This window comes from Muntiacus reevesi, chromosome 14 (assembly GCF_963930625.1).
Source record: "Muntiacus reevesi chromosome 14, mMunRee1.1, whole genome shotgun sequence".
In the NCBI taxonomy this organism is placed as follows: Eukaryota; Metazoa; Chordata; class Mammalia; order Artiodactyla; family Cervidae; genus Muntiacus; species Muntiacus reevesi.
The window spans coordinates 32883339-32900537 of NC_089262.1; the positions used below are offsets into that span (position 1 = coordinate 32883339).

At 49.6% G+C, this 17199-nt stretch overlaps 1 protein-coding gene across 4 annotated transcripts in view; it reads right to left on the reverse strand.

Annotated features, from left to right (window-relative positions):
* Positions 1 to 15427, reverse strand: part of GDNF (glial cell derived neurotrophic factor) — a 28841-nt gene extending 13414 nt beyond the window's left edge. The window contains exons 1-3 of one of the 4 annotated variants that reach the window (XM_065905328.1): positions 15233 to 15427; positions 14417 to 14872; positions 9870 to 9968 (exon numbers count right to left, since the gene is read on the reverse strand). In XM_065905328.1, coding sequence (XP_065761400.1) covers positions 9870 to 9942 — 73 coding nt within the window. In that variant the 5' untranslated portion in view covers positions 9943 to 9968; positions 14417 to 14872; positions 15233 to 15427. Of the gene's footprint in view, positions 1 to 7666; positions 7722 to 9791; positions 9969 to 14416; positions 14873 to 15232 lie in introns of those variants that run through there. The other 3 variants (XM_065905326.1, XM_065905327.1, XM_065905329.1) reach the window with 3 other exon arrangements.
* Between the last annotated feature and the right edge of the window lie 1772 nt (positions 15428 to 17199).

Consider the following 17199-nt stretch of genomic DNA (forward strand, 5'->3'; position numbering starts at 1 on the left):
CCCTAAAGGAAATCAGTCCTGAATATTCATTGAAAGGACTGACGCTGAAGCTGAAGCTCCAAGACTTTGGCCACCTGATGAGAAGAGCCGACGCATTGGGAAAGACCCTGATGCTGGGAAAGATTGAAGGCAGGAGAAGGGGACGACAGAGGATGAGATGGTTAGATGGCATCATTGACACAATGGACATGAGTTTGAGCAAACTCCAGGAGATAGTGAAGGACAGGGAAGTCTAGCATGCTGCAGTCCATGGGGTTGCAAAGAGTCGGACACGATTTAGCGACTGAACAACAACAATCATTCAAAACCAGCTGCATTCAAAACCTCCACTCCTGACTTTTCTCCTCCCTTCTGACACAGCCAGGAGAGTTATGCAGCAGTGCGGTGCACTGGCAGGAAGTGGTCATGTGGTCCCAAGTAAGTGTTGGGTTAGGCTTTCCCAAGTTCAGTCTGGCTGAGTTGCCTATAACCTTGTGCAGCCCCAACCTCCCCCTAAAATGGGGATCATTATTCGCATTGGGAGAAAAGTTTTTAGCTCAGGGCCTAGAGGCATTTAACAAATGGCCCAAAAAGTAAGTCCTATGGTTTTCATGTCTGATGATGATCCTTCATCGACATTATACCGGAGGAAGCAGCATGAAGATCAACTTGGCTGGCTCATGGACAGAGTACCCTGAAGGGGATGCAGACACTGGCCCCTTGCTCATCCAGTGTGTTCCACAGAGCAGAAGGCCTGGAGGCCCTGGCATGGTGATCTGTGGGCAAAAGGAGCAGACCCATCTTGGGAGTCTGGGCTGCCTCTTCCCTCTTCCTAGGAATGCCCTCAAATTAACCACACAAACCTCAACTGACTCCACAGCCCATGAACAATGTTTTGTGTTCACCATGGCATTGGTCAGTATCTTCAGACTGTGGCATGTATCCTTCGGAGGGGGTACGTGAAGATTTTTAGAGTCTACAGGGCATTTTAGAAGAATCCATGTCCAGATCCGCAACTTCCACATGTGCTGCATTCTAAGACTGGTCCACAGACAGATACTCCTACGGCCAGTTTTACAATCACCTGTGGACTTCCTCAGACAGATGCACTTCTTGCTCATCTCACTCATTTTACCGCAAGGCACTATCTGGTGGATAGATACTTGTAAGGATAGTCTGGGTGTGCAAGGCTCCTTGGGCTAAACTGGTGCTGGTGACTCACGATGTGAAGACACGTCATCATGAACTCAGTGTTCCAAAGATGTGAACCTGAATCTAATCAAGTGCAAACAATCCCACAAATGCAACCCGAGGGGCAGTCTGCAGAACCACAGGCAAGACAGCCTGGACTTCTCAAAATGTTGTGGGGGGAGAAAAGGGTTGGGAGCTAATTCCAGATTAAAGGAGAATAAACAGACACAACAATCAAATGCAATTTGTGACCCCTGATTAAGGAGAAAAACTATGAAGGACATTCTTGCCAATTGGGGAGATGTGATTATAGACTATCTGTTGGATAACAGTATTGCACAAACGTTAAGTTTCCTGAGACTGATAACTGAATTGAGGTTACATAAGGTAATGTCCTTGCTCCTAGAAGGTTCACACTAAACTATTTATTGTTAGGCTTGAAAGTAATTCTCAAGTTTAGGTTTAGGGGAAAAAAATGAAGCAAATGCTAACAAGAAGTCCATCTTGGTGTAAAAGACCTGTGGGGGTTCATTGTACTATGAATATTTTACTGAGGAAAAGTCCCATATGAATAAATCAAGAAATATCAAACTGGGTGGTTCCATATTTCATTCTGGTCAGGCAGTCATGGCAAGGCATGATCTGCTTGTCAGTCTATCCACCCATTCATCTATTCAGCTTACAAGTAGGATCCAAAAGGGTAGTGGTTGCGCAGACTAACATGTGTATTTGAAATGAAAATGAAGTTGGACCTTTTCTGACGAAAAAAATCAATGTATTTGAGCTGATACATTTGGATAATTTCCCACAAATTGAATAAGCTAAATTTGCAGTTCCAAAGTTTTGCCAAAAATATTGAAGCACATATCTAGCTGCCAAATGGACTGGAAATTACTTCTGCTACAACTATTTAAACTTGTTATAAAATTACAGATGTTACCTTAGGAGTGTGTACTAGTTTTTCAACATAACTTGGTAGGTTTGCAAGAAAAAAAGTTTTTAAGACTTTCAAAACTAGGCCTTCCAACTCAGATATCCTATAAAATCATTAAAAAGTGAGTTGTATCTCTACTGAGTTAACCAGTTGATTCTCAGTAGAGACATAATATCTGCTTATACAAACCCACTCCTGTTCCCATAGAGGTGACTGTTCTGGCTACATATGCTGTTGCCCTTGGTTCCCCATGTGGACACTCCCTTCCCTGGGTAGAACCGAAGCCATCTGAGAACAAGTACCCCCCTGAAGTATTCGAGGAGACCTCACTTTGTCCCAAAGAGTTAGGGAGCCTTCCCTCATTGCAAAAAGCATCAATAGTTTAGGAATGTGTGAAGAAATGCATGTTTCTCTTCCTAAAATGTCCTGATTTGGATTCTGAAGTACCATGAATAAAATAACCCTAGGTCCACTCTGGCCCAAACAGGGATCAAAGAAAGGGCTTGGAGGAAATATAATAGTCCTTGCTTCAGTTCATTGATTTTCCTAGAAATACATGTTTCAGATAGTGAATGTATTTTTAGCAAGTCAAGATTTCTGTTTTCTTAATCTACTAATATGAGAGTGCAGTCTGTATTAAGCCAAAATTACTGGTTTTGGGACTAGAAGTTTGAGGTTTAAGTTCTGGCTTCATGACTTACTAAATTTGTGACCCTGAGAAAATCTCTAGGTCTCATTGCTTCATCTGTACAATAGGGATACATAACATCTCTTACCCAGGAGAGCTCAAACTTACTCGATTTTAGGACAATATATGAAATCTATTTAAAAAATAACAAATGCTGGAGAGGGTGTGGAGAAAAGAGAACCCTCCTACACAGTTGGTAAAGGAATGTAGACTGGTATACCCACTGCAGAAAACAATATGGAGTTTCCTCAAAAATCTAAAAATTGAGTTTCTGTATGATCCAGCAATCTCACTACTGGGTGTCTATCTGGACAAAACTGTAATTCAAAACGATACATGCATCCCTATTTTCATAGCAGCACCATTCACAACAGCCAAGATACAGAACAACCTAAATGTCCATCGACAGATGAATGGATAAAGAAGACATGGTGAGCGCACGTGCGTGCACACACACACACACACACACACACACACACACACACACACACACACAGGAATACTACTCAGCCATAAAAAAGAATGGAATAATGCCATTTGCAGCAACATGGCTAGACCTAGAAATAATCATACTAAGCGAAGTAAGTCAGAAAGACTAACAACTATGATACCATTTATATGTGGAATCTAAAATATGACACAAATGAACTTATCTATCAAACAGAAACAGACTCACAGATGTAGAGAGCAGACCTGTAGTTACCAAGGGGGAGGGGTGCTGGGGAAAGACGGGCTAGGAATTTGGGGTTAACAGATGCAAACTATTATACATAGAATGGATAAACAACAAAGTCCTACTCTATGGTACAGGGAATTATATTCAATATCCTGTGATAAACCATAAGGGAAAAGAATATAAAAAAGAATACATATATGTATGTATAACTGAATCACTTTGTTATACAGCAGAAATTAACACAACATGATAAATCGACTATACTCAATAAATTAAATAAAAAACCCTGTTTGTTAAAAATTGGGTTACTACGTGAAAAGCAAAGAGGTGTAATGATACTAACTTTATTTTTTGTTTCTATTTTTAATTGAAGTATAGTTGATATATATTCTTTATATATCTACTCTTCTTCAGGTTTTCATTATAAGTTATTACAAGATATTGAATATAGTTCTTTGTGCTATTCAGTAGGTCCCTGTTGGTTATCTATTTTATATATAGTAGTGTGTATCTGTCAGTACCAAACTCCTAGTTTACCCCCTCCCACCTTTCCCTTTTGGTAACCATAAGTTTGTTTTCTAAGTGTGTGAGTCTATTTCTGTTTTGTAAATCAGTTCATTTGTATGATACTAACTTTAAGTTTTTATTTGTAGCTTTTCACTTGTTAACAGGCTGATTCAATTATGCCCATGGCTAGACACTTTTTAAAAATAAGGGCACACTTCAAAATGAAAAATCTGCCTATGCTATAGACTCATGAAGCCTGGGGCTTGGGTCATTTTTGCAGCAAGAAGGCTTAGCAGTGAGATCCCACTTGCTGCCACCTGCCTGCTTGAGATACCCCAGTGGCACCCCGCTGCCATCAGAAACAGAGCAAGCACCTTCTTTTCCTGGATTTTACAGCATCTCATAATCTGGGTGTCACCTACAGAGATAGCCTAAATTTCACACCACTTCCCGCCACCTGTTCTCAGAACTTGGCGACTGGTCTGGCCTCCTCCTCGTATCCACCACCTGCCCCTTCCCCATATCGTGATCACAAGCTTGCCTGTGCTTCTCCTTGGTCTGGAATGTGCCCCTTTTCCTTTTCCTTCCTTTCCTAATACATATCTTTCAAGGGCTAGCTCAAATCCTCCCTCTCCCCCGAATTCTTTCCTGCTATGATCCCCAAATCCTAGTGACTTCATTGCTAGGAATTCTTACCACGACCACAGCTAATGCACACGCCTCGGTAGACATAGTTATCTGTTGGACTGACAGTCCGCCCACCCACCCATCCATCTGCCTATCCATAGTTTACAACTAGATCATTAGCTATTTAAGTTCACAATTTTGCCTTCTGGATGCCCACACAGCACCTAGAGCGTGAAAGATATTTAATACTTGCTTCCTGATTGAGCTCAAGTGATTAAAGAATATGTTTTAATTGAATAAAGAGGCTATGGACCATTAAGTGCTAAATAAACCAAGATGAAAGGGACATTTGGAAGGGAAAATGCCAGAGAGCTTTTATTTTTCTATCAGTGAAAGGAGAATCTTCTGAGAATAATTCTTTGGCTGTTGGATCAGCCTGAGGTCCTAAGACTGGCCAATTCAAATTAAGCCTGAAATAGATTTCTCTAAACAGCAACAGTTTGAAATAGGTCTTCAGACTGAGGCCAGAATGAGATGTTGGTCTCAGATCCTGAGTGAGGAATCAGTGTCTCCTAAAAGCCTGACATGGGATTTCTTGATTCCAAGCACCTCATCCCAAATGGCAGAGCCCCCTTCCAACTTAGGGACTTTATTGCAGTTTTGTCTGTTCATATAGTCCTTAAAATAATAATTAAAAAAATAGATGGACGGTGCTTATTTATTCTGAACTCTATATCCCACAAAATTAGATTTGAAAGCCTAACATTTAACTACCTTGTTGCATTAGAAGGTTTCTTAGCTGGATAACAACAGGCTGAAAGTTTACTAAATTCACTAACAGTCTTTTGCTCGGTTTGTGAAACAGCTTGAATTAAATATCCAGGTGGGATCACTTAAAACAGAAATGCTCTATCTCAAGACAGGGAGCCTCCAGCTCACTGCCTCCTTGATCTCTTACACGTAAGGATCTTATGATGTCCTGGCTCCCTTCTCCCCATAGGGTACGAGGGTCTCCCTAACATGACCATGGGAATCTGGTGGGAAAAATTCCATAGGAACTATGGGCTCAGCAAATGGGGAAGGGAAGGAGCTGTGAAACCTGGGAAGAGCCAGGGGGAGCTGACCCGGGGGCAGAATCCCACGCAAGGCTGGCCCAACTGACTGACTGCGGGGCCCAAAATAGCCTCCCCGCAAGGCCTGCATTTCTTCCACTCTCTGTACTTTGTTGGGCTGCTTGAAATTCCACCATTTAGAGCAATGTCTTGGCAGAGGCCGAACTGACAGCCTGGGACGGAAGAAAAGGCACTCACTGGGTGCGTGTTGGGAGGAGCAGCGTGGCAAGTATGATGGTTGTTTATGGGGCACGGGCTTTACAAAGCATTGCCTCATGTAACTCTGTTCACAGCAGCCCCAGGAGGCAGGATGAATAGAGTTCCTATTTCACAGATGAGGAAACTGAGGTTTGAGAGCTTTTAAGTAACAGTTAGTTAAGTGGCCAGGCTGACTGAACTGAATGTGTGAACTTGAGCTCTTGCTTGTTGAAACTCCATGATTTCTTGCTCTGTGCCCTCCTTCTGCAGATTATGGGAAATGACAACTTGGGAGGAGTCTCCAGCTTCATAATATTGTGAATCATATCTCAATTTGATCAAGGTTACATAGATTTTTGTGGGCTAGTCTGAGAACTTGATGGCTTGATTTGCAAGATTGTTTCTCTAGGAAATATTATGACTTGCTACCAAACCGGTAGAATGGAACCCCATTATATTACAATACATTGTGGATTACTTGCAATTATAATTTAGCAATGCTCAGTGTTTCTTCTAGTTGTTTTCTGGCCACACAAAAAGGCTACCTTTTCTGAGCAAGGTTTAGTTTTAGTTTACAATGCCATCAAATTGCACCATACCCTGTACCTTTATTAGATAGTACATTTTGTGAGGACAGGGGCTTTTGTCTGTGTACTGAGGATTCCCTAGCCCCTAGGACAGTGCCTGGCACACACAGGCACACATTAATTGCTTGTTGAATGCATAAGTGCTTTTAGATCACAAATTTTTAAAAAGCAAATGCATTTTATGCTTTGTGAAACACATTTAGAGTTATCATGCACAGCTGAGAACTGTTATATGACTATGATTAACAAACCTTTAAAAACTGCAAGCAACCTTGTGCAACACAGTTTTACTCATTAGTTGAAAACTTTCCTCCCATATAAAGTGTTTTCTCCTAAGTAGCAAGACTGAACGCTCTGCAATTCAGTGGTTTAGAGAAACTCGGGTTCTGGCTTCAGCAAATTTTCCTCCTACCATCATGGAACCCTGGCACTTTGGATAAACTACTTAATATCTTTAGGCCTGGGAAATTTAGGGGCTACCTTTCAGCTCTAAAATGCTATGACATCTGTGCACAAGACCTTCTAGTTTCACCTTTTACATGCCTCAGGCCTGCTCTAATCACACGGTAGTGAAGACACAGGTAAAAAGCACAATGATAAAATAAAAACAAAGATGGTGAAATGGAAAAGTCTTGGATGACCCAGAAGGAAAACCACAAGTCTTTAAGTTTAGACAAGTTTGAAACTGCTACAAGAATCAGCCACAGCCCATGAACTTTATGGTCAACCTCTGTGCAGGCAAGTGGGCCAGTTACGAATTCTACTTGGTTTCAACACGTGATAATGGTAGGAACAAGATTCTGGCTGCTTCATTTACATCAGAACCAGCAGAATACAAGGGATCTCAAGGGTGAATGCGTAGACAGGGTGCAGTCCAGCCCCCTTTGAACAGCACAGAATGACTGACTCAGGTAGCATGAAAGAGCCTTTGTTCAATCACTAAGTTCCAAGCCTTCCAAGAAGAGGGATCAGTATTTATGGCACTATTTTCAAATGACGAGTGACCTAATGTTTTCTACATAAGCCTTCACTGCACGGTGTGCAGTGCAGGATATAAATGTCAGCACTGTGACAGTGCATGTTGACACTGGTTGAGTGTTCAAAGTCTGCACATTGTCTTTATCCTGCCTTCCCCGCACTGACAACTTGCTACCGAATTGAACATACCTGGAAAGAAGTCAATTTGGCTTAGAATGCAGCTCACTTTCTCTTTGGGAACATTTCTCTTTCAAGGATCTATTGGGTCTTCCCATAGATAAAACAGAATCGGGTGTGCTCTGCTGGTTCAAATGTAAATACAGTAGTCAGAATCTTGTCCATCGATACTACTGATGACTTAGTATCAGTTTTGGAAAAAACCTCCCTTCCCCCACAACTCCCCCCACCCCAATCAATAAGATTAATGTTACCTTGCCTGCTCTGTGACTGGCTGGACCTTACATGAGGCACAGATAGGGTATTATCAAGGGATAGGGATTCACCTGACTGCACATTAGACTCACCTGGGGAACACCTAAACCTCTAGTTGTCCAGGCCACACCCCAAGCCAATTAGATCAGAACCTCTCTGGGTGAGGCCCAACACCAGTAGTCACTAGAGTTCACCAGGTGAGTCCAGTAAGCAGGGGTCTCATGAGTCTCTTCCCAGAGGAAGGTTAGGGTGGAGCGTGAAGGTTGAGGTAGGCCAGATCTCAGTCATTGGCATTTTGGAATGGAAAGGCCTTCCTTGACAGTTGTAAACTGTTCATTGAGTCTGGCAGTAAGTAATTTGCTTGAGGTGACAAATTAGTCAAAAGCAGAGCCAGAAGCAGGAGCCAGCATTAAATAAGCCTAGGTAGACAGGATACCAATATAGTTATTAAATTTGCATGAACTAATCAGCTTCATAATCAGATACAGTCATTTTTCCTCCAGAGTGCCTTGATGAGAAAACTATTACCTTTCACTGGGTTCCTGTTCCTCTGACCTAGGCTTTTTGAATGAATGAAAAGCCATTTAGCCTTCATGGGTACTGTTCTGAAGACTATGGCACTAAAGCACATTTTAAGTTTCTACTGGAGAAACATTATATACACTAGGATAGACATTTGTGGCTGAAACCAAAACCTTTAAAAATAGGTTTATATAACTAACTGACATACACTCTTGGAACAGTTACTTCAATTTCAAGGGATCAAACTGTGTTCTCTAACGCTAAGTCACTCTTGAAGACTTAATTTGTCTTAGAAAAATGCACTTTTTCTTGGGACCTCAGGAAGAAGATGCTTTTATTGTTGTAATTAAGCATAAATAAGCACATCACATTTCCTGGGATACTTTTAGCCCAAGGCCACAGGTTTGGGGGACTCCAGCATACAGCTGACTTTGGAACCCTTTAAATGGTGCCTATGATCACAATAGTTTTCAAATGCAGAATAGGGTAATAGAAATGGGGAGTAGCCAGCATGGTTATGGCTGTGGTTTACTGTTGCTTTAGTTTGGGGTTCTGCAAATTTTCTGTTCCTCCCCAGTAATCTCTTAACTTGTGATGAAGCATATTCTGCTTTATGCAATAGATAAACTTCTCAAGAGCAGAGGGTAAATTATATCAAATCATAGTTGACATGCCCTGGAAACCGCTAAGACATTTTTGAGAGGCAAATCACAGATTTATTTTCTAATATGAATAATCTGGTCTTAAGAGTTAACATTGTCATGTGTGGAGTGAACTACAGTTTTTTTGTTTTTTCCCCTAGCCCCAGCCAGCACTATTTATCGTTTTCTTTCTAGAACCGGAACTTTCCTCAACACACTTGACACTGCCCAGATGCTTGTTCTGGAAATCAAGGCCTTTCTGTGTTTTCTCTGACTCTGGCATGGTTTTGTGAAACCTCAGCCTTTTCCCTTGCAAGGGCAGTTTAGGATGGAAATGCAATTGTTCTCAGAATTCAGCGCAGCCAGGCACACCCAAACAGATAGAGGGCTTTGGAACAAAACACGGGTGTGTGTGTGTGTGATGGGGAGGCAGAGAAAAGAGAACACTGTGTGTTTTCCTGTGGTGGTGGGAGTGGTGGGGAAAACAGCTGTTGATCGGAATCTAAATGAGCAGCAGAAAAACGTGTTACCCTCTGTGTTGGGCAAAGCCAGCACGTGCCATGCAGACTTGGGGCACCAGTTGGTGGCCGCGCACCGGGAGGGGGCTTCGGCGCCTGCGCGGCTCTTCCCTGGGAGCCCACTCTGCTGTCGGGGCTGACTTGGGGGTGCGTGCGGGCGGCGGGTGGGGGTGACCCCTGCGGGGAGGGAACGGTTCTTACAGTCACTGCTCAGCGCGAAGGGCGCGCGGCGGCGGCCGAGGGAGCGGTCTTCGGCGGGCGCCTCGGGAGGCCTCTTACCGGCGGGCAGCGGGAAGGCGGACGCGGTGTGGAGCAGCACCAGGCAGACAGCCACGACATCCCATAACTTCATCTTAGAGTCCCGTCCGGCGGCGGCACCTGTGCGGGCGGGCGGGCAGGGGCGCAGAACCGGGGAGAGCACGTTAGGCCTGGATGCTGGGGTCCGCGCGGGTCCCCGGGGCTCCCCTCCAGACTTGGCACCGCCCTCCTTCCGGACCGCTGCAGCCGGGCGCTTCCCCGGGCACCCTCACCCTTCTTTCCTTCCCAGCGCCCTGCCTGTCCCTGCTCCGGGGTGCGCCTCTCTGGCTTCCAACAGACAACTGCCTTTTTCTTCCGCCATCGGATCCCCGGATTTCGGGGCAGGGCTGTTTCCCCCTGCCAGTACCAATACGACGACAACAGTACTGGCGCGCAACCCCATCTCCATTCTGGGGGGCGACCGGGCAACCCTCACCCTGTGCCCCCGCCCCGTCCAGCAGCTCCCACAGACCCCGCTGGAGAACGAACGAGCCCTGAACCCAAGCAAGAGACCAGCCCGCCCGGGGTCCTGATCCTGTCCTCAGCTAGGCGGGGGCAGGCTCAGTGGCACCACGAACCCTGCTCAGGCTTTATTCCTGCCTTTTCAATTAGTATTTTGTCGTCGAAACAAGAAGCCAGTGGAGACTTAAAAGACTTTGAGGCTGTCCAGGAATATCTGTGTTAAGCTCCTGAACTTTCCAAAGTTTCAACTCGGTTTAAAATACTACTTCCACTTCTTAAGGTTACGAATATTAACATATGAAAAGGCCTAACAATGCATAACGTAAGCGTTCAACAAATGCTTTAGCGTTACAGTTAGGGAGGGATTGCCTCGGTCTCGAAAATGTTCGTGGTGTACTCTAATACTCTATTTTTGCATTTTTGCAAGATTCTGGCCTTAAATCCTTTCCCCTCGCAGAGGGGTTTCGAGCGCCCCACGCCGGGTCACAGTCACTCCTGGACGATCGTAGCCTGTAGGGGACGCTACGCAGGAGCGCCGGCACCAGAAGGTCGAGACCGGGAAAGGGCGCACGGTGGGGGCTCAGCTCCTCTTAGGGGGCTTCTCAATCCTCGCACCCCTAGAAAGGAGGGCAGGCGAGAAAAAGGGTACCCTCAACTCAGGGCCCAGCTCCACGCAATAAGGAGGCGAGGCGGAGGTGGCGGGGGAGACCCGGGCACCTTGAGGTGCCTCCCCAATGCCAGCGTTCTAATTTCCAAGGGCATTGCCAGCGTTCTAATTTCCAAGGGCATTCTAAAGCGGAAATTACGAGATTCATGCAGTTGACTATCCCCGTTCCTCCAAGTAAAAGGGATTCTTAGGAAAAGCTCCTTGAACTTTTTCAGTGGAAGAGAGTAAGGCAGTTTCCAGGTAAAAGTAAAAAACCTCGACCCCATTCCTCTCCATCAGTCGCTAGGAGCGCCCGCCTCCAGCAACCGCCCCCACCCCCATCTCTACCCAGAACGCCCGCCGGGTTCCGGTGCAGGCCACCCGGGGAAGCGTTTAATTCGACCGCCACCTCCCACCGCTGCGGAGACGAATGCATTTTCCATCCCTTGGGCGTTTGTTCGCTACGCAGCTGTTGGGCTTGGGGAGTCTGTAGGGACCACGAACTCCTAAACCCTGCGGCTCCCGGCGCTCCGTGCCCTCCTGGCTGGTTTACAAACCCGGGGAAAAAGAAAGGCTGTGGGTTGAGGCGCGGGGGGCCCCAGGCAACACCTCACCCAGGCCGTGCAAAACGAGCCCTGCGAGGCGCTCGAGCAGACGACGCGGGAACGCTAGGCCTCCCGCCCCCTCGCGCGGGTGCCAGCTCGCGGGCGCGTGCGAACTGTCTGGCTGCCCGGAGGGGCAGGGAGGCGCGCGGTTAATGCGCCGTCCCAAATCGCGGTGCCCGCCGACAGGAAGCGACAGAGGCACCAGGTTTCCCTTCCGCATTAAGAGGGTTTTTCCTATTTTTTTTTTTTTTTTCTTTTTTCTGCTTGGCAGGCGGAGGGCTTTTTAAATTGGTCGTGGAGATCCTCAATTAGAAGTGTGACGAAGCTGGCGAAAGAGGACACAGAGGAAAACTCCCCGCCTCGTCCAAAGGAGGCTCCCGCCCCCGCCCTCCGCCGGGTGAAAAGAGCTCGCCCACCTCCCGCGGGCGAGAAGGGCGCCTTCTTCCCTCTGAGCACCGCCGGCGCAGGCTGCAGTCAGAGCGGCTTTGTAGTTCCCGGTATTTGCCGGGCGGAGGGAGTCTGGAGGCTGAGCGTTCACAGCGGTCTACGGGGAGGTTTTTCCCAGATCCCGGTGGGGTCTCTACATCCCCACCCCCAACACACCCAGTGGCTTCCCTGTCGGTCTCTTTAACGCTTTCTCAAAGCACATCTGTCCGACGCGTTTCTGCGGCAACCAGCAGCCTCTGCTACGCGCGCCAACTGCCCAGCGCGCTGCCACACGCGGTAATAAGCAAGCTCTCCTCCTCCAGGTGCCCCCGGACCCGTCTCGGTACCCCACAGGCTGGTCCCCCTCTGCGTCCGGCAGAGCAAAAGGGGAGCGTCGCGCGCACCGGCATCTAGTGATTCTCAGGCCTGGGGCGGAAAGGACGGACGCCCCAGGGAGCGGGACTTCGAGACTCGCCGCCGGGCGCTTCTGAGTTCCCAGCACCAGGGGGCACCAGAAACCGCCGGAGTTCCGAAGCGCCCACGCGGCCGGGCTGCTGCCTTGCCACTTTAGAACCGCTGCACGAACGCTCCCCACCACCCTCCAATCCTCTCCGAATCCAAATTACCCCCCGGAACTTTTGGATGTCCTCACCGGGCATCCCTGCTGTTCATCCTCTCCTATCACTCTTCATCCTCTCTCCCGGATTTTTCTCTCCTGCCCCATTTAAGCTGGTTTCTCGGCAACCTGGTTTTTGAACTCCCCCTCCCTCCCCCGCGTCTCGGTGACAGCCTCACCGCGGGTGAGCGCTCCCGCCGCCTGTGCCCCCGCACTTTCCCGTGTCTGGCAGGCTGGGAGGTTTGCCCTCGAGATCCAGGTCTCAGGAGGATAAAAAGGGAGGCGGGGGTGGCTGGGTGGGGGCGCGCTGTAACTTGGAGGCTTTCTTTCGGAATACGGACAGAAGTTGCTGCAAGACGTATTGCTTTTTTCAGCTGTGCCCTCTGTCCTGAACGGACGGTGCACTTACTCAGTTGGGCCCAAGACCGCGGTAGGGAAAAGAATGAGCGACTCTTTCTGCATACAGTCTGGGAATGGGTCAAGGGCCCGAGGCCGTGTGTCAGATCCAGAGTGCACCCGAACCCCTTGCAAGAATAGGCTGGGGACGCTGCGGGCCCCTCGGACACCTGACACTTGTTGAAAAGGCGCTACTGTCCCTGAACCCTGCCAAAGCGAAGATATGGCGAAATTCAGTGCAAGACCGGGTCGCTGCGGGGCGGAAGCCCAGAAGCTCGCATTGGAGCTTTGCGGGTGGAGGTGCGTGAGTGAGGTTAGAAGCAGCATCTCTTCCTTGGAATACTTAAGTGAACATCGAAAATACTGTGCAAGAGTCGAGTGCGCTCTAACATATCGGCGGCAGCGCCCAGGAGACTTGTGTTTGCCCCCACCAATGAGCAAAAATCTTGCGAGCACGGGGTTGGGCCGCTCCCCCGGAGCGCGCGCGTCGGCTCTGCAGACTGGTTTGCCACCGCCGAAACCAGGGAGGCGCCAGAAGGCTGGGGAGGTCCGCGGAAAGTTATTTCCCGCCCCGAGAGGGGCTGGAAACCAAAAGGCGGCGAAATCAGCCCTGAGGTTGTGCAAGGTAGTAGTGGAGAGTGTTGACTGGGGAGGTGGCACAGTGCAGGAGAAAAGCGGTCATTCAAATCATCACTTAGATGGCGTAGGGGAGACCTTGAGGTTCGAGAGTCTGTGGCAGACGGAGACCCGGGTCCTGGGCTATCCCGGAAGCCCCTCTCTTAACCTCGACGCGGATGGTTAGTTGGAATTGCGGGCTCATGCAAGTAACCGGGTTCAGAAAAGGGCGAGGAATGTAGATTTGCAAGACGGCTAAAGAGGAGGTGAGCGCTCTGTTTTTAGGTCCTCAGGACCTTTAGCAGCAGCCCCTCCCGGGGCCTACACTTTCCCTCGGAACAGACCAAAACAAGTTACACCCCAGTAATGATATCTATGCAGCAGCGCCTCCGCAGAGGACCCAACTTTGGCAGTGGTGGGTTCAAAGACGACCCCAGCCCGGCACCTTCCCGGGACTTGACGGAAGAGCGCCCCGCCGAGTCGGGGAGGGAAACGGTCCCTGTCGAATATTCCGGGGTCCAGAGGCATCAGGGACCCCAGAGATCTTTGCCCACGTGGAAAGGCAAACTGCCCCTCCGCAAGGCCAGCCTGTCTCCAGTTCAACTTCTCTTTCTCCTCTGTCCTTCGAGCGTCTCGGTTCTCTCTTAGTCTCTTCTCTTCCTAGTCTCACTGCCCGTTCTGAGGTCCAGCCGCGCCCCCGCCTGTCTCCAGCGCCCCGCAGCCCGCCGCGCCCGCCTCCCCTCAGGCCCTCTCCCCCACTCACCTCGGATCCGGTCTCCGCAGACCCCCAGCTGGACATTAACTCCAGGAGCCCCGAGTCCCAGCCAGGAGACCCATCCGGGCCGAGGGCAGGAGCGCGGAGCCCCGCCCAGCAGGTTAGGGGCACGAGTTCGCAATCCTGGGGCAGTTCCCGGCAGGGAGGGCACGCAGGAGGCGGCGGCCAAGGCTCCAGCCGCTGCCGCCGCCGCCGTGAAAAGGGCGAGGGATGCCGACAGCTCCCCCGCCGGCTCCCCGCACCCCCAGAAGGCGAGGTCCGAGCAGCCGCCGCTGCCTTGGTTGAGGGGTGACAGGGCTGCGCGCGCCGCGCTCTCAGCCGGGGCCGCGCGGGCGCGGGGCGCGGCGGGCGGTTCAGCGGCGGCGGCCGCGCTCTGCGCCTTCTTGGGGCGCCGCGCCGGGGAGCACGAGACGGGCCGGGCTGATGCTGCCGCCGGAGCTGAGCCTGGAAATCCGAACGAGACACCACGTCAACCGGCGCCGAGAGTCCCGCGAAGACATGAGGGCGCCAGGAGCGCAGGCTGGTCCTGGAGAGCCCGGGCCGGGGGCCGGGGTGGGGGAGGGGAGGCGCGGGGCCCCGGGAGGGGAGGGGTCGAGCGGCGGCGGCGACGGGGAGGGAAAGGAGAACAGCGAGGAGGCGCCCGAGCTCCCGAACCGGGGGGCTCCGGGTGCGAGTGGGTGACGCGAGGCGCCCCTCCCCGGGGTGCAGGGAGAGAGCGCTCAGCGCGTGGAGACGCGGCCGGGCTCGCGCTTCCTCCTCGCCGGGAAGATCCGGAGGAACGTGCGGAGCTCTGCGCGGACCAACCGAAGGGGGCAATCCGAACTTGACCGCGGCGCCCGCGCCCGGCTTCGCCCTCGCGCCTAGCTCTCTGAGCCGGAGCTCTGTCGAGTGGAGGGCTGCAATGGGCTCTCCTCGCGCCTGTCGAAGGCTTTCCTTCCACCTCGATGTCTAGCTCTCTGGCTTTTCTGCAGGGCAGAAGGCAATGGCGAGGAGGGCTGCTGCTGGCCGGAATTCTCCAGCACTACGAAGGAGAGATGTGCAGCGGCCCAGGCAGGGAAGCCGAGTGTTTGCCAGGGGACGCTGAGACCGGGGCAGAATTTATAGGGCTCTTACCCCGTGACGTGCCCTCCAGTGGCTTTTCTGATTCGCTTTCTGACCTAAACACACATTAGTTTAGTCCCCATGCTAGGGCCAACACGGTCTCCACATATCTGCTGGCTGAAGTCAGAGGCTTTGCATATCATGTATTACACGGCAGGCAATGAAGAAGGCTTCTGAGGCTGGCCGCTCCTCAGTCCTAGGCTCCATTTTCATGCTGTTGTAATATAATACCAGACGTGGGGTAGACACATACATTCAGAATCCCAATTCCAGAGGCCTCAGATCACTTGATTGGGAACAGGTCGGGGAAGGTTGGACTAAACCTTTTGTTTTCGAAAATGCAGATGGGGGACCTAGGCAAGCACTGTTTTGGGTGCTGAGTTTCCAGTGAGCAGGGACCCAGCGCCTGTTCCTGATCTCTGTGAGACCTTTTAGGCATTCCTTTTGTTGGTTTGCTCACCACCAGACGCGCCAGAGCCTTCTTTTGTAGAGGACGTGAGGAGGGCAAGTCCTTACACACCCTGCACATGACTCTCCCCATAAATCCGTTGCATTCACCCAGGGCATGAAATTAGCTCTACCTTTAAAATAATGTACTGAGTAAGGTATGTCTTTGCTAAGCAGAAACCTGTTTTCCGGAAGCCATTGGACCTGAATTCAGTGGGACCTCTTTTATTTTATTAGCTGGGGCCAGGGAGAGCATAAACAGGCTCAGTTTACATCCATGTACCTCTTATTTTATGACTCATCCGGTTGTTGAGGAGTATGTGTTCGTGGAGTAACTGATACAGACAATAGACAGGGAAATGTGTGTGGCAGTGTGGGGGGAAGAGCCCATAGTACTAAACTTCTTGAAAGACAAAGATCAGCTACCTTGGAGGTTTGTCAGTGACGTTAGCGTGGGAGGAAAATTGTTCTTCTTAATGTTACCATGATTTAAGTTTAAGCGGAGTGAAAATGGAGTCATCCAGACATACCTTAGTTGAAATTAGGATGCCTACTGGAGTTCTGCAGAATGTGACATATCCTTCTTTGATAGATTACAGTAGAAATGTAGATGGGTTTGAAAATGGGCTAAGCTTAATATACTTATCCTAGTTTAACACTGTTTTGGGAATTTGAAGGCGACCCTCGCCCGTGTTCTTAACCGTGAGTGATTTCTTCATTTTCTGAAGGCTTTTCAACTGGGGATGGTCATGCCTTCCAAACACTTGCAATGATTTAATGCTCGCTTTTGTGCCAGGCAAAGTGCTAGACCCTGGGGATTGTGCTGCCTGGGATTTTGGGGGGGTTGCAGAGCACAGATACCTCTAGTTTACCCTAAGTAATGGGAGTTGACTGTGGAAGGAAGGCTGACCGGAATCGCCACTGCTCAGCCACGTGTCTCCGAAAAGCCTTCCGGAAAGGCCACCCAGCCAGGCCTCACGAAAACTGGATTGAAGTTCAGGAACTGGAAGGTCATTCAGGATCCGGCTCTGTGACTGGGTTGTCTTGCTGCCCCCCTGAGCCACAGGCATCTGCCATCCCTTCTAACAGGCTTAGCCGCCAACGTGATTCAGCTCCTCTCTGTCTGTTTTTCTCCGACTGTCTCTTGGCTTCTGCTCCTGCTACCAACTGCTCAGCTCTCTGTTGATCTCACATTTAAACTCCAGTGAGAGGATCTTATTGGC